The 27,841-nt window shown below is 48.7% G+C and overlaps 1 protein-coding gene across 2 annotated transcripts in view; it reads left to right on the top strand.

Annotated features, from left to right (window-relative positions):
- Positions 1 to 1,766: 1,766 nt before the first annotated feature.
- Positions 1,767 to 27,841, top strand: part of UBAP2 (ubiquitin associated protein 2) — an 87,484-nt gene continuing 61,409 nt past the window's right edge. For both annotated transcript variants that reach the window (XM_055119392.1, XM_055119386.1), the window contains exons 1-2: positions 1,767 to 1,885; positions 24,913 to 25,052. In XM_055119392.1, coding sequence (XP_054975367.1) covers positions 24,954 to 25,052 — 99 coding nt within the window. In that variant the 5' untranslated portion in view covers positions 1,767 to 1,885; positions 24,913 to 24,953. The remainder of the gene's footprint in view (positions 1,886 to 24,912; positions 25,053 to 27,841) is intronic.

The following is a 27,841-nucleotide window of genomic DNA, read 5'->3' on the forward strand; positions in this document are numbered from 1 at the left end:
GGTCTCCAGAACTGCACCTCGCCATACTCAGGCCACCATATGGTGCCAGATTTGAAGCCGAATCAGGCTCATGGAGCCGGAGTAAATTCCTTAGTGTTTGTTTGCCTTGCATGCCGCCGACCCAAATTCAATCCTCGGCACCCGTATGGTCCCCTGAGCACCACCAGCAGTAACTCTTGAGTGCAGAACAAGGAGTAACCCGCTAAGCATCACCGCATCACCAGATGTAACCCAAAAAAGTCCCAAACCAAAACAACCCGCCTCCCCAACCCCCCCCAAAAAAAACACAACAAAACAAACAAACAAAAACCGAATTGGGTTCATGCTAGGCTCCTTTTTTTTTTGGTCGGATGAGGGCAACTCACACCTGGTTCTGTGTTCACGGATCACTCTTGATAAAATCCAATTCCCTTTTCTCACACCTGTTGTACCCAAAGGATATGAAAATAAATAACAGTACTTATGTGCGGGCAAGTACTTTACATAGTAATCTCACTTAATTTTCACGATCTGGTGAGATAGAACTAAGACAAAGGAAAGTTAGAACTGAGTTGAAGGCAGCTGCCCCTGCCCCCAATCCCAAAAGCGACCTCCAAAGTCCACGTTATGTATCAGCTTAGGATCAAACAGGCGAGTAAACTCTATAGAACACCAGATACAGTCAGAAACCATTACCGCCCACTCTCTCATTCCTGGAGTTAGAACAGGTCAGATCTTAAGCGGAAGGCAGCATTGTTTAGAAAATTCAGCTCGCATGTTTTCAGCTAGATAAACAACAGGATCTCTTAAAGCCTTTCTTTTTATCCGTGTAACTGAAACAACCCCCCCCGCCCCGATTCCAAGGGCTGCTAGGATTTAATAAAAATGGTTGTGTAAAATGCGGACATCGAGTAGGCATTTGAGAAATGTGCTTTACACCAGGCGGGGCTTGGGAATGCAAAAACTCGACCCCGCCTCTACCCAGGCTGAAGTCCTGAAGTCGCGAGGTTCGCCCCCACCCCCCCTTGCCCCCCCGCCCCCCCCCCAACTCCGCGCACCGGCCCCGCAGCGCCCGGCCGCCGGTACCCGGGCGAGCTGGCCGTTGGCGTTTTCCCGCGCAGGGGGGCGGGGCGGAGCACGAGCCCGGGAATGTGGGCGCGGAAACCCCTCTCCCCGCCCGGACTACACCTCCCAGCAGGAACCACGCTCAACCGCCTGGCAGGCGACCCCCGCGGGTAGGAGTTTTAGCAGCTAGCCCAGTCGGCTTTCCGTTTCGGCCATCCCTAGGACCCTAAGGCACGGACGTCCCCGCTCTGAGCCGGCGGGGCCCTGGCCGCCGCTGTGGGCTCTTGGGCCGTGCAGCATGCTGGGAGTTGTAGTTTTCTCGTGCCACGGACCGGTAGACGTGGCCTGAGTGGTGGGACCTCAGCACGTGACAAGCGGGGGGGCGGGGCAAACAGGCGAGCGAGCGATTTGTGCTGCCTGGTGAGGTCATCAGAGTGTGACTACGAGTTACAGTTTGGGGGCATCTTCAATATAGTGGTGGTGGTGGCGGTAGGGGAGGGTGTAGGGGGCGACCCGTGATCACCCCGAGCGTGTGGAAGCCAATCAAAGCGCCCTTCTTACTTCCTCTTCCCATTTCCCGGCCACCTCCCCTCCCCTGCACCCCGCTTCCCGCCTCCTCGAGAACGTGGGGACGCGAGAGGAAGCGACGCGCCCCTCTGCGGGGCGGGGCCGAGGAGCCGCGCGCCCGCGACGGGTGATGACTCCGCCTTCCCCCGTGACGCCACGGTCACGTGACGGGCCGGGCCGCCTCTGCCGCCGCCGCCGCTTTGTAAGAGGCACATTGGCAGGTAACGAGCGGCGGCGGCGGCGGCGGGTCCCGAGTCCAGCGAGAACAGCAGCGGTAAATTGGCACCCTCCTCCTCCTCTTCCTCCTCCTCCTCCTCCTCCTCCTGCCCCCCGGCCGAAGGGCCCCGAGCCCCGCAGCGTGTGCTTCCTCGTCCGGGGGATTCCGCTCTTTTTCCCTTCGAGGCAACCTCCCTCGCCCCAGCGCCCACCCGTGCGGACCGGGCCGAGCTCCGCCGCGCCCGCGGTGCTCCTCTCGCCCAGCCCAGGCCCCGGCGGCGGGCGCCTCCTCCTCTCCGCCGCCGCCGGCCCGCTGCTGCTTCCTACCGCCTCCCGGCCCTAGTTGGCCCGGCCCCACCCAGCCCCAGGGGGCTCCTTCCCTCCCCACCCCCCCTCCATCTTCGGGCTTCTGCCCTGGAGGGTGTGGTTTTCTCTCCCACCTCTGTCCCTCCCTGCCTGTCCGCTCGAGCTCCCGCGCCACGCTGTCGCTCTGCGTCCTCACCGCCTTCTCACTTGCACGCCCGTTCCTGGTCCCGGCGCTGGATCCTCCCGAAGAGCCCAACTTCTGCGCTACCCCGAGGCGGAGTTCCAGCCTTACTTGTTCCCCCCCTCCGCCCCCTCCCCCCCATCAGGGAAGGCTTGCTTTCTCTTCTCTGTTCTTTTCTTTTCTTTCTTTTCTTTTTTGGGTTCTCAAGCTCTTGGGACTCAGTTGTGTTCTTTTTTTTTTTTTCCAGTCCCAGGTTCTGCCTGGTTTTATCTCCGTTCTTTGCTTTTCTTGTCGCTTTGAGAGCGCTTTGTAAGCTGACGCGCGGTTCCACATATTCAGAATAGTTGGCTTTCATCGAAGCATTATTGCCTCGCAGTGTTTCTTTGCCTCCGAATCACTTTCCCGCTTGGCTTTCCCACCTTTTCACCTGGGTTTTCAAATCTGGCTCGGTGCCCGGGCCTCTCAAGTGCCGACACTCTGGTCTCTTAGCCTCTTTCTCTCTAGGAGTTGAGCCCATCCCCATTCCTGTTATTTCCTGTTTGACATAATCCTGTAGCTCGCTCCCACCTCCTTTGGATACAGTTTCTGCTAAGATACAAGCATATGGTGTGCATTGAGTATTTACACTTACCGTCTTCACCTGGACTCCCTTGACAGAGAGCTTTTTAAGGTCTCCAAAGATCCTCTTTTATTTCAAGGGCAGGGAGTTAACTTCTTGGGTGGACTTAGTTCCTTTATATTCTCTTCCACCTGGCAACTTTTTTTTTTTTTTGGTGGGAGCCCCACCTGGTAAGGATCCCAACAGCAGAGTTCTGGGGGATCATCTAGGACCATCCTGTTCAGGGGTTGGAATGGGAGGGGGGCAGGGTCTCTAGACAGCCTGTCCTCCAGCAAAGCCTGTCCTCTAGCCATTTGTGCCGTCTCCCCGCTCCAGAGCACTCTATTTTGAGCTATACCTGAAGTGCTTGGGGCTTACTCCTGGCTCAGTGCTCAGGAATCATTCCTGGCAGTGCTTAGGGGACCATATGCGGTGCCAGCAATAGAAGCTGGGTCAGCCCTGTGCAGGGCAAGAACCTTGTCTTCTGTAGTGTTGCTCCAGCACCCCTCCCCCCATCACTTTTTGTTTTATTACTGTTTTTTGTTGTTGTTTTGGGGCCACATCTGGCTGTTCTAAGAACTTAGCCTTGCTCTTCTCTCAGAGACCATTCCTGGCGTGGCTTGAGAGCCTGTATGGTGTCAGGGATGGAAACTGGGTCAGCTGTGCGGTAGGCAGGAGCCAGGAGCCCTACCTGCTGTGCTCTCGCTCTGACCCCCTTACCCTACAGCACTTTGAGTTTTGTTTTTGGTTCACCCATCTGGCAATGCTTAGGGGTTATTCCTATCTCTGCACTAAGGAATTAATCTTTTTGTTGCTCAGGGGACCATTTGGGGTGCCCGGGATCAAACCTGGGGCAGCAGTGTGCAAGGCAAGCATCCTGCCTCTTTTACTATTGCTCCAGTCCCACCCTGTGGTTTTTTTTTTTTTTTTTCATTAAAACCCAGGGGTTTGCCAGCATTGTGCCCTGAATTGTGTATTCCTAAGGACGTTTGGTGTCAATGCTTTATATCATGGATGTTTATAATACCACCTAAACTCTTTTATGTATCTAAGCATTGGGTTGCTGGATTGGTACTTCCTCTTTCTGTAAAGGGAATCACTTCCATTCTGGAGCTTATGGGTTCTTCCAACGGTCCCAAATCTCTTACCTGCTAGCAGGGGCCTTTGGCTTGGGCCTTCTGCCCATTGTCTAGAGTGTTTCTCTGATTAAATAGAAGGGACTAGTTTTCTGGAAGATTCTACTTCTGGTGTTTCCCTCCTGACTTCTTGTTCACCATGTATGGTGGGATTCCCTTGCTGACCCCCTCCCCCCATGCCCCCACCCCCACCCTTGTCCTGGCTGTTACCTGTTGGCCTCTCCCTATGGCTTCTGAGCTCAGGCCTTAAAGATCCAGAGAAGGGAAGTTTTTGCCTTGCTTGAAAAGTGACTAGAAGTGGAAGTGGTGGTACGGGAATGAGGCCATGGGAAAGGGTTGTAATTGCCTCTCTTGCCAGTTTCCTGTTGCTCTGGTTTCCTCGGGCCTCTCTCTTTAAATGTGGGCTGGACCGGTAGTAGTCACATGGAGCTGCTTTAGGAAAGGCCCGAGAAACAATAACACCTAGTCTGCTTCCCTTTCCCGGGAATTGGTGCTGCCAGTTCTGTGCTCCCCAGGAAGGACTTTGGAACTGGGGAGAAACTATAGGTGAACCCGAAGAATGTGCTCTCAGCCTGTGATGGTGTGTGGATAGGAACTGATCACTTACTATCTGCTTAAGAGCCCTCTTAAGTGTCAACTACATGTAGAAAGTGTAAACCAGGCTTGAAGGTTTGAAGAAAGGGTTCAAGTTTAAGCCTTATCACTGTCACTGTCATCCCGTTGCTCATCTATTTGTTTGAGCGGGCATCAGTAACATCTCTCAATGTGAGACTTATTGTTACTGTTTTTGGCATATCCAATACGCCATGGGTAGCTTGCCAGGCTCTGCCGTGCGGGTGCGATACTCAGTAGCTTGCCAGGCTCTCCGAGAGGGGCAGAGGAATTGAACACAGGTCAGCCGCGTGAAAGGCGGACGCCCTACCTCTGTGCTATCGCTCTAGCCCCCTTATCACTGAAAGTTTTTTTTTTTTTTATTGGAGCATTGGTGTGGGAGCACACGCAGAGATGCTCAGCGGTTACTCCTTACTCTGCAGTCAAAAATCACTCCTTGTGATGCTTGGGGAACCTGGGAATTGAACACAGGTTGGCCTCATGCAAGGCAAGCATCTTACCTGCTGCTACACTCTCTGGCTCTTTACTATTGGACATTTTCCACCACCAATGCCCCCAGCTTGGACTTTTTTGTTTATATTTTGTTTATGGGCTACACCTGGCGATGCTTAGGGGTTACTCTTGGCTCTGCACTCAGGAATTACTCCTGGCAGTGCTCAGGGGACCATAAGGGATGCCGAATATCAACCTGGGCCTGCCATGTTCAAGATAAACGCACTACCTGCTGTACTATTACTCTGGCTCCTCCAGCCTCAGTGTTAACTTATTTTAAGCCTTCTTAATGACTTTTTACCCCTTTCAGTTAAGTGTATTATAAAGGGTTGCTAATGTCTGCTTAAAAGAAGTTTGCCTGATTTTGCAGACGGTGATGTTCCTCTGCTTACAAGCATTTTATTTCTCATTAGGGAGCCTGTATGTCCGTGTTTATCAGCATTTTGTTGATAGTTTGAGTAAATGGAGTGTCCTTTATAACTTTTCTTGGTGGTGGGAATCAGACCCAGGTGTCACATGTGCTGCATGTGGCGCTTACCAGTGAGCCCCATCTCCTGCCCAAATGGAGTGTCTTTTAAGAGCTGAGGATCACTGGGCTAGAGAGTACAGGTAGGGTACTTGGCCTTGCCTGTGCCAGGGGGCACTTCAGATTGTCTCTTGAGCTCTTCAGTGAGTGATCCCAGGGGCCAGAGCGATATACAGCGGGTCAGGTGTTCCGCCTTGTAAGTGGCCAACCTGGGTTCAATCCCCAGCATCCCATATGGTCCAACAAGCACCACTAGGGGTAATTTTTGAGTGCAGAGACCTCCCCCGCCCCCCCAAAAAAAAGCCAAAAAGAAAACGTGAGTGATCCCAGAGTGCAGAGCACTGCTGGGAGTAGCTCCCAAACAGCAAAAAACTTAAGAATTACGTAGCCAGGGATATAGTGTAAAGGGCTAAAGCATGTACTTTGCATGCAGGGTCTGGGGTTTGATCCCTAATGCCACACACACTCTTGATTGCAGCTGGAAGCAAGGACCAAGGTAATGCCTCCCCCTCACTTTCCCCTGCCCCCCGCCAAAAAAAAGTGGAGATGTAATATGAAGAAGACAAAAAAAGGGGAGAGTTAAAGGAGCATCACCATCACTGTGTAAGCCTGTGGTGGTTGTGTTTTTGTTTTGTTTTTGGGCCACACCTGATGGTGCTCACAGATCCCCCCAGGTAGTGCTTGGGGGAGAAGCTATGTGGTTCTGGGGATTGAACCCAGGTCAGTGACATGCCCTCCCTACTCACTGTACTGTTGCTCTGGCCCAGCCTGTGGTAGTTTTAGAGAAAGGTCTTTGACGAGATCGGGCGTGTTCAGGGTGGTATGGCCGTAGACTAGAGAAAGGTTTTTGAAATGAGTCTGGGGGGAGTGCCACACCGGAAAGTGATCTGCAGTGCTGGGGTGGGGCCCAGGGCTGCTGCTCCCCAAGATGTGCTCCAGCCCTTGAGTCATCTCCTGGCTTGGCTTTAAAATAATTTTGACCCAACTTTCAAATAAGTAGGGATGAAATCCTTGTGTTTCAAGTCCAAGAATCAATTAATCAGGTTTTGTTTTGACAGTTATAATGCAAACTGCTTATACTGAGATTTCCTACTTTTTTTGTGTATGTGGCTTGTTTGCTTGATACTTTCTCAAGAGATGCTGCATGTTTTGTACTTCTTTTTCTTTTGGTGCCACACCCAGTACTCACTGCTCAGTGACCGGAGTTTGATCCTGATGCCACTGGGAGTGGCTCGGGTGGCCCCCTGCTTGTTTGGATCTGGGTGGCACTTCCCAGATGGGTCCAGCATTGAGCTCCTAGGTCTCTTTGACCTGCTGTTGCTGGGTGTGCCCCCCTCGGCCCCCTGAGCTCAGCTGGGGGCCCCTTCCCCATATCCAAGTTTGGAGTGGGAGAGTACTCCCAGGGTGAGGTGCATGACGGCCCTGAGCTCCAACTCTGGCAGCCCCCCACCCCTAGCACTATTGGCTGTTGCGCCACTGGGCTGTTTCTAGTTTCCAGCACTGCCAGGCTGCAAGGGTGGAGCAGAGTAGCCCAGGAGTGAGCTCAGGGGACCCAGGGTTCAGGGCTCTTTCTTGGGATTTAGTGAGATTCTGGGGGACCCTCCAGGGCTGCACCTGGTGATGTTGGAGGAACTAACTGGACCTGGGAATCAAACTGGGATTAGCCACAGGTACAGTCTCTTGGGTGCCCAGTACTTATTTGATCTCATTAAAAAATAATCTGGTACTTATTTTTATTTATCACATACAAGGAGGGTAGTTTTAGACTGTCGCAGTGGTGGTTGGCCTTATACTCTGGGGAATGAGCCCTGGTAGTGCTTGGTAGGGTGGTGGTAGGGTGGGAACTGGCGTGGGCCCCTTAAATGTCTCTGTCTCCCTCCCTCCCTCCCTCCCTCCCTTACCTCTCCCTCCCTCCCTCCCTTACCTCTCCCTCCCTCCCTCCCTCCCTTACCTCTCCCACCCTCCCTCCCTCCCTCCCTTCCTTCCTTCCTTCCTTCCTTCCTTCCTTCCTTCCTTCCTTCCTTCCTTCCTTCCTTCCTTCCTTCCTTCCTTCCTTCCTACCTCCTTCCCTTCCTTCCTACCTCCTTCCCTTCCTTCCTTCCTTCCTTCCTTCCTTCCTTCCTTCCTTCCTTCCTTCCTTCCTTCCTTCCTTCCTTCCTTCCTTCCCTCCCTCTCTCTCTCCCTCCCTCTCTTTCTTCCTTCATTTCTTTCCTTTCACTGTCAAGTATGCCCAAGCTACAGTCTCCTCTCAAGGTTTCAGTGGGAAAGAATCCTCCTAGTCCACTCCGCTGGGGGCCGAATTCAGTTGCTGGCGAGTTGCTGGGCTGAGCGCTCAGACTGCAGCTCCTTGCCGTGTGCCTCATTGGTCCACTCATAGCATGCTGCAGCCAACCAGAAGCAGTCCTTGCCCTGGTTTTCTAGGTTTCCAGGTGTGTTGTCTTCAGGCACAGGAACGGATTTCAGGAGGTGACAATCGGTCAAATAATTTTATTTAGAGAAATACGGAGGTAGGGGGCCGACGGGCTGGGGAAGAGACAGAATTTTGTGTGAACTGGGGCTTCTCTGGAGGGGAGCGAGCTGAGAGTGGTGTTTGGGTTGAGATGCAGGCAGACCACTGAGGTAGAGCGTCTATTTTCTCCCCCCTTTTTTGGGAAGGGGGTGTGGAGGGTGGGAGTGGTGGTTTGGGTCACATCAGTGGTGCTCAGAGATCACTCTTGTTTTTCTTTATTATATTTTTTCCTTTTTGGATCACACCCGGCAATGCTCAGGGATTACTCCTGGCTCTGCACTCAGGAATTACTCCTGGTAGTGCTCGGGGGACCATATGGGATGCTGGGAATCAAACCCGGATTGGCCGCGTGCAAGGCAAACGCCCTCCCCGCTGTACTATTGCTCTAGCCCCTCAGAGATCACTTTTGGTGGGGTTTGGGGGACCACATGGGGCACCAAATAGGTGGGTGGGACTGGACCTTGGTCAGATGCTTGCAGGGTTCATCCCCTACCTGCTGTACTAACTCTTCAGCCCCATGTTTTCTGGTATTTGTATCCATTGTTTCTGCCTGATCAGCTCATCCAGTGAGCAGGCAGCCAGCGCTATTAGTTATGTTTTAACTCTGCTAATTGCTGTTCATTGTGGTGGAAGTGTAAGTTTCTGGGACCAGCTGAAAGACTGAAACTGATAGGGGTATCCTGTTACTGCTACACAGACTCCAGATCTTGCAACATTAATGAAAGACCTTTTCCATGTGTGGGGATGAGCAGTAACATTGATTAAAAACGGTGGGTAGTATGCTCCTCTGATGGGCCTGTGCAGTATTTGGAAAGCAGGTGAACCCTGGTTAGGTCCCAGGCCCCATTAATGCTGCTGCTGCTGTTAGGTAAAACTGTCTGCTTGCAGACAGTGTCAGGGAGCTGGTGTCAGGGACTGTTATTGGCGGGGCAGTGAGCCGAGTCTGTTCTCCGAGAGCCTGCATTCCAGTAGGGCACCAACCTTGCCGCCAGAGCGGGGGTTACTGTTGGGAGAGACGGGAAGGTTGAGGCAGGGCTTGGTGACTGACTGTCTTCCTCACTTGAGACCTCGAGAGCCAGGAATGTAGGTAAGGCCTGGGTGACATCCCCAGCACCATACAAACAAAACTTAAGTTTTTGTGTTCCTAATTCAGTTTTTATTTGTTTTGGTTTTTCACCCAGCAAAGGACTCAGGGGTTACTCCTGACTCTGCGCTCAGGAATTACTCCTGGTGCTGCTACGGGGACCGTCTGGGATGTTAGGGATCGAACTCAGGTTGGCTGCATGCAAGGCAAGCGCCCTACCCCCGTATTATGGCTTGTATTATGGCTCGAGCCCCCTAACTGAGTTTTATTGGAATCTGCTATTTTGAAGACACTTAATGTGTCACCTTGATTGGTAGTTGTAACCTCTGGCAGCTTGAAAAAGTAACAAAATTAACTTTTATTCATTTACTTATTATTTGGTGGTTGTAACATATACTGAGCTACATCATCAGCTCCAAACGGAGTTTTAATTTTTGGCCCGCACTGTGAGGTGCTGGGGGTTACTTCGGGCTCTTCGTTTAGGGATCATTCCCGGTAGGCTTGGGGGACCATAAGGGATGCTGGGGATGGAACTCGGTCAGGCTGCCTTCTGTACTATCTCCAGTTCCTATTTATTTTGTTTTTTTTAGGTCACACCAAGTTGTGTTCAGAGGCCACTCCCAGCTCTGCTGGGGCTTTCTCCGGGTTGGTCCACCGCAGCCCGAGCTGTGCTCCCGCTTAGCTGGGCAGCACCGGGTGTGGCCGAAAGGACCCAATACTGATCCAAGGAAAAAAGAAAAATGATTTTCTTAATGTGTGGGTCACATCTCACTGTGGTGCTCAGAAGAGGACTTCTGGTTCTGTGCTGGGGGGTGGTTACTGCTCGTGGTGTTCAGGAGACCGTGCAGTGCCACGGATCGAACCTGGGCCTCCTACATGTAAGGCCCAGCCCTTTGAGCCATGGCGCCAGCCTAGCGGCTTTAGTTCCTTGTGGTTGGGAGTGCTGAAACAATGGTGGGGAAGTACCAGGGCATGCTGCACAGCAATCTCTGTGGCTCCTTGGGTGGGCAGAACATGTTGGTGAAGGACTAGAGACAGTGCAGGGCTTAAGGCTCTTCTTGCTTTGCGTGCAGCTGGCCTGGCTCTAGCTGGCACTCACTACATATCATCCCCTAAGCCCCACCAGGAGTAAACTTTGAGCACTGCTGGGTGATGCCCCAAAACAAAGCCCCAGAATGCCCAGACAAGACTTATTCAGGAAATAGGCTGTTACTTATTACCACAAAAGAGTTAATCTCTTTTTTCTTTTACTTTTGGGCCACTCCTGGCCGTGTGCAGGGCTCACTCCTGGCCCTGTGTTCAGAGATCACTCTTGGTGGTGCTTGGAGGACCATCAGTGATCCTGGGGATTTGCATGCAAGGCAGCTAGCTGCCTTAAACTCTACTATTTCCCTGCCCTCTACCCCAGCCTTTTTTTCCTTTTAAAGTATGAATTGTCTATTTACTTTGTTGGGGCTTTGGCCACACCTATAGTCCCGGGGTTCTGTGCTCAGGGGTCCAAGCAGTGCTGGGAATTGAGCTGGTTTGGCGGCATGCAAGGCAAGTTGCTTACCATCTGTACTATCTGTGGCCCTAATTTGAGGCATTTAAGTGTTCCGGTGTTTAATCTTCTTTTATCAAAAGACTACTGTGATGGGATGTAGCTTGATACCCTGAACTAATTTGTGGATTGAATCTGGACAGCTGGGGAATGATGAAATAAAATGACCAGTGTTCACAAAGGATATTACTGGAGTGACAGTCGGCCTGTGGTGATAGTTTTGCAGCTCACTACATACAGCTCTTCATATGCAGAATACCTTTGACCAGATCGTCCCTTTGTAAGGGCTGTCTTCAGGGCCAGGGTGTTGGTTTAGTGGCAGAGTGCGTGCCTTGCGTGTGTGAGCGCTGGGTTTGATCCCTGACCCCTTCTGGCCCCCAAGTAGGCTCGAGTGATTTAAATAACTGGACTTGACTTTTTGGAGCAAACAGAATCCACAGAGGGGAAGGATTATAGTATCTTAATCCTATAGTTCATTACTATTTCAATAGCTATTAGGGTTTAAGCTAAACATTTGCAGTATAATCAGTGTTTGGTCTTCCAGGTTTGAGAGAGCATTAAAGTACTTATTCAAGGTTACCTAGAGTTGTAATTTGTGGAATCTGGTTCCTTATGACTTCCTAACCTGTGCCCTTACACGACAGTGTTGCTTTACCTATCGGAACTACTGTCTGGGAGTACAGCCAAGCACTAGCTGATAAGCCAAACAATGTCCACATTTGTACATAAGGCTGGGGTTTTGCACCCCTGCATGAGGAAGCCGGGATGGATATGCAGGTGGAAGCCGGGATGGGGCCTTGAACCTGTGTTTATCTCGGGTCGGCTCACATTCCTGTTCTTTGCTTCTTGAATTTTAGGGCACATGTGGCATTATTCAGGGTTTACTACTCTGCGGTAAAACAGACTCTGTGCTCTGGGATTACTTTGATTGGGACCTGGGGGTCGTATGTGGTGCTGGGGATGACACCCTGGTTAGTTACATGCAAGGCAAAATGCCTTTCTAGACCTCTCTCTGGCCTCTTATTCCTGTTTCTCTTTTCCTTTGGGCTACCAGGCGGTGCTCAGATCTTATTCTTGGCTGTATGCTCATGGATCACTCCTGGCAGGATTTGGGGGACTGAGCAGGTCAGAGAATGTGAACAGAAGAGATTTGACAATTACGAGACAGCCTGGTTGTTTGAGGAAAGCATTTATCCTGTATGTTGGACCGGTAATGGTGACAGGCACCAGACTGAAACTTACGGAGATTACTTAATGAGGATATGGAATCAGCGAGTCGTCTTTTCAGGAAATACAACTTCAGTAGTCACTACTTATGTGAGCGTGTGGTTTTGAAGAGTGCTTGAAGGGTAATTTAAGCACCCCTGACCCGCTTCTGTGTGTTAGTTTTTTTTTTTTCTTGGTGGTGCCAGCAGTTGAATCTAGGGCCTCACATAGGCAAGGCCAATGTGCTACTGCTAAGTTATATTCTGTCCCTGATCTGTACTGTTTTTATAACAATTTATTATTATTATTATTATTATTATTATTATTATTATTAGGGCCTGAGAGATGGTATAGGGGCTAATGCACATGCCTTGCCTGTAGTGACTCTGGTTGGATTCCCTGCACCAGTAGGGTCCCCTGAGCACCTCCAGGGGTCACTCCGGGGCGAGAGCTGGGAGTAAGCCTCTGAGCACTGCTAGGTGTGGCCCCCAAAGCAAAGCTTTGGTTTTTGGTCATTGCAGTAGTGTGTGCGTGTGTGTGCGTGTGTGTGCGTGTGTGTGCGTGTGTGTGCGTGTGTGTGCGTGTGTGTGCGTGTGTGCGCGTGTGTGTGTGCGCGTGTGTGCGCGTGTGTGTGTGTTTGCTTTTTTGGGTCACACCTGGTGATGCTCAGGGGTTACTCCTGGCTCTGCACTCAGGAATCACTCCTAGCGGTGCTCAGGGGACCATATGGGATGCTGGGAATCGAACCTGGGTTGACCTCGTGCAAGGCAAACGCCCTACACACTGTGCTATCGCTCCAGTGTGTGTGTTTTGAACTAGGGTCAGCCACTTGTGAGTTGGGTGCCTTAACCCTGGTACTTGCTCTCTAGCCCGTTCATTTCCCCGTGCTTTGAGGTAAATAAGTGTCGAGTAGGTTTATGTACTTGTGAGAAGGAAAATAATGTGGAATATTTTCTCAATAATAGTGGCAAAACAGTTCCTAAATAAGTCTCTTTTTGGGGGTTGGGAATGGGAACACACCTGAGGTACTCAGGGCTTATTCCTGGTTGTGTGCTCAGCTTTGGTTCAGTTCTTGACATTGCGTATCCCCCCACCCCGCCAGCCAAACCAACAAAACTCAGACTGGGGTTTTGGGGTTGTGGGTCATGGTTTGAGCTCAGCTTTGCCTCCTGTGTCGGCCCCCGTGCTCATGACACTGCATTTCCCTCAGCAGCACAGGAGGTGTGACACTGGTGGACACCTCCCCCTGCCAGTACAGCTGACCACCAAGCACCTTACTGGCCACCTAAGCTGAGCACTGCTGACCCAGCTGCCTGGTCCCCGTGCAGTGCTGGTTGTGGCCCCCACAATAGCAACAAAGCAAATCCTTCAAGACTTTATATCCTAGATCCGTGGGGGAAATTGATGAACTGTAACGAAAAAAAAAAGTATTGGGGGCCGGGATGGACAGATGCGATGGCTAAGAATGATCCCCATCTTTTGCAAACGTATGGTCTTGCAAACGGTCGTGTGTCCCCCCCCCCATCCCTCCTCCCGAGTTCTAGCGTGTTTCCGGCAGCTCAGCTCAGCTTCCTGCAGTTGTGGCCCCTCCAGTGATATCTGGCCTCATGCAGCCTCGTGTGGGTGGGTGCCACAAAGGGGTGTGATCCTCCTGAGAGCTTGGCAAACAAAGCAAGGTGAGTACCAGGGCCAGGAAGTGAGCATGTGCAAACCCTGCAGGGACCCCTGTGAACCTTACAGCTGGAACTGCCGCACCCCCCACAGCAGGCCAGCACCACGTGTGCAGACACCACTGCTGACCTGTATCCCCGACAGCCCTGCTCATCGTGGCTACATCAGCAATAAGGAAGGAACAGGAATACAACTGTGAACATTGAAAAAAGTCCTTTTCTGGGGGTGGGGGTGGGTTAGGGGTGGGGTTTAGTAGACATGGTCATAGCTGTCTCGGAATAGCTTAATGTGTATCTGAACCTGAATCAATCTGTTGCCAAATAATACTTGGGGGCCAGAAGGTTAAGTGGTTTGTGCATAGATGCAGAAATAGAAAAATGAGAATGCCTTAAAATAGGTCAGCTTCAGTAAGAAATGAATTGTAGAGTTTTGTCTGGTGTGAAAATAAAGTTGGTATTGAATCATATTCAGCAGTAATTTACAGTGTTCTGAATGTGAGTGGTTAGCAGAGATGCCACTGTACCTGTGAACGGATTAAGACATTTGAGGTAACATTTTGCATTGTAATATATGGGATATTTCTTTTTTCTTTCTTCCGCTTCTTTTTTTTGTTGTTGTTTGTTTGTTTATGTTTTGCAAGGCAAGCACTCTTCCTGCCGCTGTACTATCACTCTGGCTTCTCTCTCTCTTTCTTTTTGGCTTTTGGGCCACACCTGGCTATGCCCAGGGCTTACTCCTGGCTCTGCACGCAGGAATTAGTCCTGGTGTTGCTGGGGAGGGGGGGAGGGGGCAGGCATATGAGTTGCCAGGGATCAAACCCAGGTCCCCTGCATGCAAGGCAAACGTCCTATCCGCTGTACTATCTCTCCTGCCCTATTGAATATTTCCTGAATTTTTTTTCTCTCAAACTTTGGTGGTGGTTAATATTTCTGTGTTCAGTGTTGTCCTGACTTTAAAAAAAAATTAAAAAAAAATTTTTTTTAAGGTTTAACACTATCCTTTGCTAGGTTTTTCATAATACAGTTGTTTCAGGCATTAAGTGTTCCAACATCACCACTCCCCCCATTGGGGTGCCCTTCCCTCCACCAGTGTCCTCAGTTTCCCACCCACTACCCTAACCTACCCCCTTGCAGCACAAATTTACTTCATATTGTTTGTTCTAACACAAAGGCAAATGGAATTACTAAAACTTAGATCAATGGGGGCTGGAGCGATAGCACAGCGGGTAGGGCTTTTACCTTGCACGCGGCCAACCCGGGTTCGATTCTCAGCATCCCATATGGTTCCCCGAGCACTGCCAGGGATAATTCCTGATTGCAGAGCCAGTAGTGACCCCTGTGCATCATCGGGTGTGACCCAAAAAGCAAAAAAAAAAAAACCAACTTAGATTAATGAGTCCGTTTGTGATAATCATTACACCCAATAGTGATATTACTGAAGTCAGTGTCTGAGGGTCTGCTGTGCTGGTTGGTTCCAGTTGCACCTTCTGTGTTGCTGTTTAGGCTCAGGGAGTGTGGTGGTCTTCTGTGCAACTTACCAGTCAGAGTTGCTATGTTCTCAGGGGGCCGGCACTCCTGTGAAATTTGGAGGTGTCCAGGAGCAGCGATAGATCTGGAACTGTTGGGTGGCTTGGCAGTTTGGTGAGGTTCAGTTGTGGGGCTGAGCTGTGGTCACAGGCGATTGTGCCCTTGAGCAGAAGGGAATCTGCCCATCCCCAGAGGCCCCCATTTTTCTCAGCCCAGCCTAGTCTACCTGGGAAGAGTCAGCGGTATCATGTCCTTTTGGAGACGTGAGGCTGGGCTCTTTCTCTGCTGGTGAGATCTGTTCTGACTTTTTCTAAGTTTCAGGCAATGGCCATGTTTTAGGTTAGAGGTTGTGATCAATGCAGTGTGACTAGAAGACTCGATTCAAATTGCTACGCATGGGGAGGAAGGGAGGTTAGTTTTTAATTTCAAAAAGTGAATTTATTGGGGCTGGAGAGATAGCACAGCGGGTAGGGCGTTTGCCTTGCACGCGGCCGACCCGGGTTCAAATCCCAGCATCCCATATGGTCCCCTGAGCACGGCCAGGGGTAATTCCTGAGTGCAGAGCCAGGAGTAACCCCTGTGCATCGCCAGGTGTGACCCAAAAAGCAAAAAAAAAAAAAAAAAAAAAGTGAATTTATTAAAATGCTCATGATTATAAAGTAATAGTAAAATGCGGAAATTTACAGCAATCACGGATGGCAGTTAATAGTTTTGACAGATACCTGCCTTCTTTCCCCTTTCTAAAAGTTAGCAAGTTAAAGAAGCTGGTCACGTCTGGCTCGTAGCCCCTTCCTTGAGCTAGCTGGGAAGCCGTGACACAAGCATCCAGTCAGGCGTTAATCTGGCCTGACAGTGTGAGTGAGTGAGGGTGTGAAGCACTGCAATGTATGAAAGCATCAATCATGACAAAGGTCACTGTTAGTAATGTGAAGTCTGTCCTGTACTAGTCTCTCTGTCCTAGAATCTCTGAAGTAGGTAGGGAGAGATTTCATATAGCGGAACATGGTTGGAAAGAGCTGCATTTAGCTCTGGTTGAGACTATTCATTTTGCAATTTATCACTTTTTTTTTTTTTTTGCTTTTTTTGGGGGGGTCACACCTGGCAATGCACAGGGGTTACTCCTGGCTTTGCACTCAGGAATCACCCCTGGCGGTGCTCAGGGGACCATATGGGATGCTGGGAATTGAACCTGGGTCGGCCGTGTGCAAGGCAAACGCCATACCCGCTGTGCTATTGCTCCAGCCCCTGCAATTTATCACTTTTTATTAATATACAGATAATAGATTCTTTTCCATCCTCGCTCTCCCCTCCCCCCTCCCTTCATTTTCCCAACTGGTCCCTTTTCTCCCTTTCTCCTTTCTCCTTCCTCCTTCCCTTCCTTTCTTACATGCAGTGAAGTTGTCTGTCACGCAAACTAGCATAGGAATTATTCTGCAGCCTGCTGAAAATCAAGAACTTTTTGAGGGCTTCCTCTGCATAAGGCTTGGGATGGAAAGTTTCCTCCTGTTTTCCCTCTAAAGGATCGAATAGTAATTAAAAACAAACCAGATGATTTTAAAAATGAATGATAAGGAAACAGTTTGAGAGGTGGCCATTTCGGTGGGCTCAGAATTTATGTTTTGTTTTAGGGCTACACCCGGCATTGCTTAAGGGTTACTTCTGGCGTTGCTTGGAGATAAAAGAAATGTCAGGGATCAATCTGCCCGGCACTGTGCAAGAAAAATACCCTACCTGCTGTCCTATCCCTTTATCCTCCAGAATTTAGTTTTGGAAGTGGCCATTCTAAGCATTTCAGAGCTGTGTAGATGCATACACAAATGCCACTTTTGATGAGTCTGAGGAGAAAACAAACTATGGCAATGTTAGTAGATTTAGGACAACAAGTTTCTAGGTATGGTCTTGGAATTAGAATAAATTTAGACCAGTTTCCTGTCACATGATTACAATAACTGACAAATACCCAGAAAAAATTTATGTTTACTGTATTTGCTAGGGAGAAAAGTATGTATGTTGCCTATTAGAAGGCGTTAATGTGCCTGGGCCTGAGCCTGGGGAGACAGCACAGCGGGTAGAGCACTTGCCTTGCCTGCGGCCACACCCTGGTTTGATTCCTAGCATTCCGTATGGTCCCCAAACACTGCTAAGAGTGCAGAGCTGGGAGTCAGCCCTGAGTACCACCAGGTGTGGCCCAAAAGCTAAAAACAAAAAAGCTTCAGGAGCCAGAGAGATGGTGTAAAGGGACTGTAAGCAGGAGGAATGGGCTCGAGCCACTGCCACTCTCCCACAAAATAAAGTCAAACAAAAATAATTGGCTAAGGGCTGGAGAGATCGTACAGCGGGTAAGGTGCTTGGCTTGTGTGCATCTGTCCCAGGTTCAGTCCACCACATTTGGTCCCCCAACCCCCACACCGCTGGGTGTGGCCCCTCTCCCAAACCCAAAAAGTTGGCTCCTATTTCATTCATGTTCTCCTAATACAGATTTCTTGAGTAGAATAGTGCAACTGAGGTGTGCTTTCATTTGGTAGTTGTTATGTTAATGTACAGCTTAATGCATTACTCAGGCTTTCTAGTGTGTCACAATGCTGCAGTAAAACAAAACACTGGGAGAATATAGATGCACCCAACTGTGGCTTAGTTTGGTTATTTGGGGGCGTGATGGAACTCTAGCTGATATTGTTTCTTCCACTTCTCAGTAGTTTTACAATTTTTTGTTTTGGAGCCACATCTGGTGGTGCTCAGGGCTTACTCTTGACTGCACTCTGGGATCCTCCTGGCAGGGCTCAGGGGACCATAGTGGTGCTTAGAATCAAACCCAAACAAATATCTGCGTACTTCTGACTGTTACTGACTCAGTGATTTCATTTCTTTTCTTTTCCTCTTTGGGTTTTGTTTTGTTTTTTAGTTTTTGTGCCACACCTGGCTGAGCTCAGGGCTTCCTCACCCTGACTTTATACTCAGGGATCACTCCTGGCAGGGTTTGGGGGACCATATGGGGTTCTGGGATCAAAACTAGATTAGTCGCATACAAGACGAAACACCCTACCCACTGCCCTGGCTTTTCGGCTCCTGGTGGAAACTTCTTGAATGTAATATTATTTATTTTTTTTGAGGGGAGTTTGGGCTATACCTGGTTCTGTTCAGAAGCTACTCCTGGCTCTGTGGTAGGGACCATGTGATGCGGGGATCGCCTCATGCAAGGCTAGTGAATGCCTAAACCCTGGGCTATGTCTCCTGCCATGTGTATATATGTGTGTGTGTGTGTGTGTGTGTGTGTATGTACACACAATTTTGTTTCTGTAGTTGTTCACAATAATTTATTATATTCAATATTCAGCACCAATGCCATCACCATTACACCTTCCCACCACCATTATTTCCAATTTTTCCAACCACCACCCAAACTCGCCCCCAATAGCATACCCTTTATGATTTATTTTGTATTGCTTGTTAGGATTAATTTGATAAAAATGATCAAAGCAGATTTCCTTAGAAGAAGGTGTGTGAAGAATGGTTCACTCAGGAACCATTAAGTCCTTGCATAAGAGATTACTGACATGTCGTTGCAGGTCAGTAGCCTTGTGTGTTTATATTTTCTTAGTCGATATTGGTTACCTTCTACTATACATTCCATCCAGTGTGGTGTGCTGCTCCTGGTACATCAGTGGTGTAGAGTTTGAGCTATCACAGCGTTTGCACCCGTGCGCTCCAGGATTTCTAAAATTTTGATGGGGTGATTCAGCTGGAGTTAAAGTCAGCTAGATGCTGACTTTGGGGTCCTGAAGCATCTCTACAGCTTGCTGATCTCTTCTGAGATTTATTTGTGAGTCTCTGGATCATGGTCTGTTAATGAGCTTATATGGCACCAGAGGCAGTTTATGGGTGTGATTGCCAGGCTCCCGGAAGCATAGGGAGATGGGGAGAGGTCGCCCATCCTCAACTCTGAGAGCCTGGAGATTTCAGTCACAACATCTGCATACCTGGGTTTTTCAGCAGATTCATTCCTGGATGAGGTTCCTCGGAGCCTGTGTCCTGCCCTCTATTCTGTTCTACTTTTGGCTTTGGTTTTTGGGCTATGCTCAGGGCTTACTTCTGGCTCTACGCTCGGGGATCACTCCTGGCAGTGCTCAGGAGCCCTTATGGCGTGCTGGGGATGTTGTCTGGGTGGGCCTCATGCAAGGAAGACGCCCTAACTTGTATTGTCACGCAGAGCCCTATGTTCTGCTTTTAATAATTGAGTTCTTAGCTGACTAAGTTTCCAGATTGTCTGGATTGATTTTGTTCTGTTTGAAACAAGCGCATTTTGCTGTTTCTGGAATGTGAAGTTGTGTGCCATTGTGTTCAAATCCTGGTCTTAGAGCTGCCTGCGAATGCTACTACTCTGATACCATCTTAAACCCTTCAGGTGTTTTCACACTTCCTCTCAATTTGTTATCAGCTTCACAATGATGGCAAAGTGCTCTTGTTTTGCTTTTAAGGTATGATAGTATGTGGTTTTTATTTTTTATTTTAAATTTTAATTACAATTTAAAAAATTTATTTATTGTTTTGGTTTTTGGGGGCCATACTCCTGGCTCTGCACTCAGGAATCACTCCTGGCAGTGCTGGGGGACCAATGGAATGCCAGTGATTGAGCCTGAGTCAGCCATTTGCAAGACAAACACCCTGCTCCCTGTCTTACTCCTTAAGTAAGCCCCAGTGCATGGTTTAAAGATAGTTTCCTCAAATACAGTTTTGCCTTAAAATTAGTGCTTTTTAATGATGATTTGTGGTATTTGCATGTGTAAACTTAAAAAAAAATTGAATCAGTCACAAAGAGTTACAAAACTTTCATGTTTGAGCTTTAGCAATACAATGATAAAACACCCTCCCTCCACCAGTGCACATTTTCCCCCACCAATGTCCCCAGTATCCCGCCCCCCATCCCAGCTCTCCCCCTGCCTCTGTGGCAGAAAATTTCCCCCATACTCTCTCTACTTTGGGCGTTACAGTTGCTCAACTCTTCCCACCACCATTCGAACCTGCTTGCAAGGGGCAAATGCTAGATAATTTATTGTCTAATTCTCAATTTGAATATCATGAGAGGTCGCTTACGGAATTCTAAAATTGTAAATGGTTGGGGTCCACAGATATCTCTGTAGGGCGCCAACCCATTTTGGGATTCACTTGGGAACCTCTGGACCAGGGCAGTTGGTGCACTGAGATGGTGCCTGGGGGCAGATGGTGGGCGTGATCTCTAGGACCCCAAGCCCAGAGAGACAGGAACGGATGGCCTGTCTCCCCTGCAGCCACGCGGTCTGGAGTCTCAGCCCTGGAACCTGCATACCGGGGCCTTGTTTCTGGAAGCTCTTGGCCGCTGGGGTTTCATCTGGAGCAGGCAGGGAGGGCACATCCGCTCCATCTGAGATGCCCCAGGGGAATTGGGCACCTCCAGGGGCCTGGAGAGATCTCAGTGTGCAAGATTTTGTAGGTGTACTGGTGGCTGTTAAACATTTTGTTTTAAACTCAAGAATAACTTGAAAATGCAGCTTTTGCTGTAGCACTGTTGCACTGTTGTCCAGTTGTTCATTGATTTGCTCGAGCGGGCACCAAAAACGTCTCCATTGTGAGACTTGTTACTGAATAGGCCACAGGTAGCTTGCCAGGCTCTGCCGAGCTTTTGCTATTTCTTTGGAAAAGTTATTGGAGTGATAGAGTGATAGCGTGGCCGGTGGGGAGTATAACCAATTTGGTTTATTCATCTGGTTCACATTTTTTGGGTTTGGGAAGGGCACATCCAGCTGTGTTTCACTCCTGGATTTGCACTCAGGGATCACTCCTGGTGGAGCTTGAGGGACCACAGGGATGCTGGCATTGAACCCGGGTCAGCGCCTACAAGGCTCGTGCCCTATCTTTTTTACCATTGCTCTGCTTTGCCCCTCTTTCACTTTTCTAATGACAAATAATATAGATCTTTTTTTTTTTTGCTTTTTGGGTCACACCCGGCAACGCACAGGGGTTACTCCTGGCTCATGCACTCAGGAATTACTCCTGGCGGTGCTCGGGGGACCATATGGGATGCTGGGAACCGAACCCGGGTCGGCCGTGTGCAAGGCAAACGCCCTACCCGCTGTGCTATTGCTCCAGCCCCCAATATAGATCATTTCGTATTTTAAATAATCAGAGAGGAGGTGGGGTGAAGAGGGTAGGTATGTAGCTTAGTGGTAGAACAAAGCAATCCAGGAGGCTTTATGTGATGCTTTAATGATTTTTGTTCTTAAAGAGGTTAAAAAATGCATTAGCAGTTCTTCCATGTCTTAAGTCTGACACATCCTGTTTTTGTATTTTTTTTTTTTTGGTGAATGAGGTGAGTTAAGCACGGATTTAAACATTTGGTTCAACAAATGGAAGTACCGTGGAGCTACTTGCTGCGCCAGACCCTGAGATATGTAGGAGTTCCTGCAAGGTTATTTTTAGAATCTCTTGCCCTTGTGTGTTTCTATTCTAAGAATTCACTTGGAATCTGTTTCGGGTGGTAGAACTCCGCAGGGCAGAGTGATAGAGGGATGGATCTCGCACACACACCGCGGTCCTCTGGCTCGGTACGTGGGTGTGTGTTTGCGGAAGTGCGCCTGGGACAGCACGTTGCTGTTTCCAGAAAAGAGGATGTAGAAGGTCCCCATGTGACAGGATGTTAGTCGAGAGGTGTGGGCTCCCCCCTCCCTCTTTTTTTTTTTTTAAAATGTTGTTTTGATGACCGGGAGATTGCACAGAAGAGGCTGGGTCCTGGTTCTCGCACACTGGCTTCGAGTGTTTGCTGGGGGGTCATCCTCGCTGAAGTGTGGTATTTACACAATGTTTAGTTGTGTTTCTCGGTTCATAGCCTCCGGGTGTGGCGTTCGCATCCTGACTCTGGTGGGGCTGGGCACTGTGCCTGTGGCTTAGGGAGCAGTCGCTGAGCTGCCTGGCTCTCATTCTGCCCATCTGCCCCGCCCACTCTTTAAGGCGAGCACTTTAGCCACTGAGCCCACTCCCGGTCCCCTCCAGGTGCTGGTGGTTTTGTTTCCTTGTTTCTTGTTTTTGGGTGGGGGGTGGGTGGGGTTGGGCCATATTCAGTAATGCTCAGGGCTTACTCCTGACTGTGCTCTGGGATCACTCCTGGTCGGGTCAGGGGACCTTATGGGGTAATGGGAACTGAACTGGGGTCAGCTGTGTGCTCTACGTCCTCTTCCTGTGTCTCTGGTCCCCTAAGACATATTCTGCAAGAAGGAATTTACCTATTTTGACATTTCGGTGTTAAGAGTAAAGAGCCACGTTGACAGAAAGGAACGTGGTATGAAAGCAAGCAAGCATCCTTAGGAATATGTTAGGGGGCTTTGATGATGTCACTTTATAAAGTTTTTTATCCGTAGGGCCAGAGCCATGGTACAGTGGGAAGGGCCCTTGCCTTGCACACAGCCAGCCTGGGTTCCATCCCCAGCATCCCACATGAGTTGTTCCCCACCCCAGGGGTGGCTCTCATGTAAGACCAGCGCCTTATAAAAGTGTTTGAGAGCAGTAATGCAGCAGGTAAGACCCGTGTCTTGCACACAGCCTACCTAGGTTAGATCCTCAGCATCCCTTATGGTCCCCTGAGCCTGCCAGGAGTAAGCCTTGAGCACCGCCAGATATGGGCCAAAAACGAAAGAATTAAAGCTGCAAGTATTTGAGCTTACATTGATCGAGTGAATTTCTAAAATTTTGTGTTTTCTGATTGGCAAGCGAGGACTTGTGTTATGTTACATCAGAATGTTTGAGTGGAATAACAAGGTTGTAAAGGCTTAAAATAATTCTTGTGAATTCAAACCTCAGTAGTAGCTTCCAGTCAGCTAAGCTGACTTGTATTTTAGTACATGCATATTTTTATCACCAGATGGCACTCCTGTAGGGAATAAAAGCTCTCATTTTGTTGTATTTATTGTAACAATATTTCTATAAATATGGGTACCGAGGGCTGGAGTGATAGTACAGGAGGTAGGGTACACACCTTGCCGGGTTTCAGTCTCTGTCATCTCTCGCATATGGTCCCCAATACCGCCAAGAGAAGTCACTGACTTCAGAGCCAGGAGGAAGCCCTGAGCACCTCTGGGTGTGGCCCCAAAACAAAAACAAAAATATCGAGGAGTAAAGAGCTCAAAAGATACAGGGCACTTGCTTTTCACACGACCAACCCAGGTTTGATTCCCAGCACTGCATTTGACTCCTGAGCTCAGGAGGGTGAAGCAGAAAATAAAACAACCCCCTCCCTGCAAAAAAGCCCACAGACATGACTTTTTTGGTGGGGAGAAGAAACCCACATTTGGTGGTGCTTGGGGGGTACTCCTGAGCACAGAACTGGGACTGTGGTGCGGGGGATTAGGCCCGGGGCTTGCTGCTCTCAGCCCTTCGGGCCGTCTCTCTGCCAGGGGTCCCAGCATACACCCCGCCATGGATTTCTGGCTTGCAGCTATTTGTCTCTTCTTCCACTTCTGTTTTCTGGGCTCCTCTTGTGTTATAGCTCTTATTTCCTAGTCCCTGGCGATCACTAATCTGTATCCTGTACTCCTACAGTTTTGTTTCTCAGAATTAAAAATGTGACATTTTGGTGTGCCATTCCTGGCGATGCTCAGGTTGCTTCTGGCTCTGCACTCAGGAATCAATTCTGGCAGTGCCTAGGGGACCATATGGGATGTTGGGGATTGAACCCAGGTCAGCTGCTATGCAAGGCAAATGCCTTAGCCGCTGTACTATCTCTCCAGCATCCATTTATTAAAAAAAAATGATTTTGGTTTTTAAGCCACACTGTATGCAGTGTTCAGGGTTTACTCCTGGCTTTGGCTCAGGGATTGCTCTGGTGGGGCCCCAGGACCATGTCGAGTATTGGGGATCAGTCCCAGCTTTGCCATGTGCAAGGCAACTGCTTTACCCACTGTCACCACCAGCCTCTTTAATCATGTTTTGATGGTATTTAATAAATAATTGGTTATATACTTGGCCCTTAGTAGTTAGTCAATAAATTGCTTGTTGAATAAAGGAAAATAATCGGTTTATTGTTCATAGGTAGATTTTGTGTAGAGGTATATTTTGCAACTGAGCATCACATTCATACCATATTTTGAGTAGAATTATTTATTGCCAGGTAAGATCTTGACCAGGCAGTGTTCCCTTAAAGTTTGAATAGCAGCAACGAAGGGCATCGGTAATTAGAACTGCAGCCTCTAATAGGAAGTGGCAGCTACGTGTTGCGTTAAAGTGATTGCGGGGGACTGGAGTGATAGTAAAGTGGGTAGGACACTCCTTGCGCGTTGCTACCCTGGGTTCATCCTCAGTACCACATATGGTCCCCAAGCACTGACAGGAGTGATCCCTTGAGCACAGAGCCAGGAGTAAGCGCTGAGCACAGCTAGGAGTGGCCCCTAAACTACCACCCACCAAATAAAATGATTGGTGACTATAAAGTTAATGATATTTATGATTTTTTTACATAGAATTGCTAAAAGTACGAGTGTAAATAGATATTCTAGAAATAGATGTTAAGTAAACATTTAAATTGTATCAAAGTTAGTTTTAAGCTGGTAGGAAAACACTGAGAATCCTCATTCTAGAGAATTTGTATTCTAGATCTGTAGAGCTTTTGTGTAACCCCAGAATTTTATCCTTGTCTTTTATTGTAACTTCAACATTTTCCCCCTGTTTTTCTGCAGATTTTCTATTTTGCACACGCGTTCTTCTGTACATACTGTATATGATGACTTCGCTGAGTGGCGACCGTTCCCGAGGTGCTCGAGAGAAAACACAGATCTCAGCTACACAGTCCGCACAGCTGCAGAAGCAAGTAATACAGGTGTGTTTGGGTGGCACCCTTGCCTGGTGTTTGGTATTTGGGAAATTAGGGTGCACAAGTGTTTTAATGATTCCTTTTAGGAAACCTCAGTACTGCCCCCCTCCCAAAAAAAAAAAAAAGTAGATCCTATATAATAGGAAGTAGGAAATGCCATTGATTCCGGTATGGTTGGATATACTGTGATGTTCTTTTTTTTTTTTTTTTTTGCTTTTTGGGTCACACCCGGCGATGCACAAGGGTTACTCCTGGTGGTGCTCGGGGGATTATTATACGGGATGCTGGGAATTGAACCCGGATCGGCCACATGCAAGGCAAAAGCCTTACCCGCTGTGCTATCGCTCCAGTCCCCTGTGATGTTCTTTAACTATTTAATACTTGAACTTTCCCTGTTGCTTATTAGCATCTCAGTCAGAGGTTCCCAACCTTATTTGGCCTACTCGCTTCTGTTGACTGGTTTTTTGCATCACACCTGGCTATGCTCAGGGCTTACTTCTGCCTCTGTGCTCAGGGGTCACTCCTGGTGGTGCTCAGGGAACCAAATGGGATGCCGGAGATTGAACCTGCGTTGTCTGATGCAAGACGAGCACCCTTCCCTTGTACTATTGCTTTGCTACCTAGCACTCCCTCAACTTCCTTTTCAGATTAAAAAGTCAGTGTCCGTGGAGAACTGTCTTTTTTTGGGGGGTGAGGGGAAGGGGAGGAGGGTTGTACTCTGTGGTGCTCAGGGCTTACACTCGGCAGGTGGAGCTCAGGGGACCATAGTGGGTGCTGGGGGGATCGAACCTAGGTCAGCCATGTGCAAGGCAAGTGCCCTACCTGCTGGCTCTAAATATTCATTCTTAAAGTCCTTCCTAAATATCTTGAAGCAACCCTGCTGATGTTAACATGATTTCTTTTGTAGACAAGAATAGGAAATAATAAATAATAGTACAATATTTCCCTCTTCTACAAAGGAGAAAATAGACAAAGTTCCCCCTGAAATTTGAGAATGTTAACACCTGTGGTGCTTCTTTGTCTTTCAATACTTTATTTCATTTTGGTTTTTGAGCCACAACCAGTGACTACTTGCAGCACTGTGCGTGGGGCCCCCCGTGGGCTGGAGATTGAATGCAGGCTTCTGAATGCCACACCTGCACTCTCATCCTCTGCCCCATTCCCCTCACCTACCCTTCAGTACTTTGATGGATGTTTCTTTTTTTGTCTTTCCAAGTAAAATAGTTTTATTTTAGAAGAGGAGAGAGAGAGAGGTGCACAGAGGGAGGAGGGTGCGAGCACCCCATGGTCTTCTCCAGGGAGAGAGCCAATGGCACCTGATTAAGTGACAGAAAAGAATTGTACAGATTGAGGTATAAATAACTCCAGAAGAGGATGCATCCACATTTTTTACTTATCTATTTTTTTTTTAAATAAAACATTTTATTTGGAGGTTTTTGAAGGGGAGTAGGGAAAGAGAGTGAGAAAGTAGAGAGTAATGTGCTTGAGAGAGCGCAGGCTTTCTCCAGGGCCGGAGAGGGAGCCCCTACACACACCCCAACATTAGACATGAAAGCATGAAAGTACACATCTCAGGAGGGGAGTTGAGGGCCCCAAATGTGCTTGGCCATGTAGGTGCAAGAAGCACATGGGCTTGGGCAGCATATGTGCCTGCATTTTAATTTTTAATTTATTTTTGTTGCAGGGAATGAAGCAGGGGGCCTGATACACACAGCACGTACTCCTCCACTGTGTTACATCTCTGGACCTTCTTTGTTTTAATTTTATTTCATTATATTTTTGAGGGGCTTCGGAGGTGAGGGCACACCCGGCGGTGCTAAGGACTTATTCTGGCTCTGTACTCAGGGATCACTCGTAGTACAGGACTACGCGTACCTGGGGATTGAACCCTGGTTGGCTGCATATAAGGCAAGCACCCTACCTGCTGAACTAGTGCTCCGATTTTTTTAGCTGGTGCTCTTCTGCCCTTTCATCTGGGAGCATGTGTTCTTCAGCTCTGGGAATTTGTCCTCGATGTTGTCTTGGACTGTGATTTCTCTTCAGGATTGCCTTCCTGTCCTCTGGCACCTTGATGATTCTTATATTGTTCCTCTTTAATAATCATCCCAGAGTTCTCTAGTCTGATGTTCAATTATTTTGCATATTTTTTTCCCTCCCCTCTTCTGCTGTTGTGTGGAGGTGTTGCACACCTCATCCTGGAGCTCACTTTGTCCCATCTGCTGTTCCTCTGCTGCTGAGGCCTTCCGGTGAACTCATTTCACAGATTTTTTTTTTCTTCTCCTTTTTGGGTCACACCCGGCAGTTTACAGGGGTTACTGCTGGCTCATACACTCAGGAATTACTCCTGGCAGTGCTTGGGGGACCATACGAGATGCTCGGAATCAAACTTTGGTCCCAAGATCCTTTTGGGTTTTACTGATTGTCCCATTGTTTCCTTGAGCTCCTAAGTAACCTCATCATTTCTTCTCTAAAGTTCTTATCAGAGAGGTCATGTAACTAGCTGGTTATTACTGGTTGAGCATTTAGGGATACCGTTTTGGTTCATTAAGCGTGCTGGGGTTCTGTGTTGCTTTACTATTCGGACATTTGCACTCTGGAGGTGGTTTGTTTATTTATTTATTTATTTATTTATGGCATGTTGTCTTTTGGAGTTCTGGAGTGATAGCACAGTGGGTAGGGCGTTTGTCTTGCATGCGGCTGACCCGGGTTTGATATTTCCTCCATCCCTCTCAGAGAGCCCGGCAAGCTACCAAGAGTATCCCACTCCCACAGCAGAGCCTGGCAAGCTACCTGTG

Source organism: Sorex araneus, chromosome 1, assembly GCF_027595985.1.
Source record: "Sorex araneus isolate mSorAra2 chromosome 1, mSorAra2.pri, whole genome shotgun sequence".
Classification (NCBI taxonomy): domain Eukaryota; kingdom Metazoa; phylum Chordata; class Mammalia; order Eulipotyphla; family Soricidae; genus Sorex; species Sorex araneus.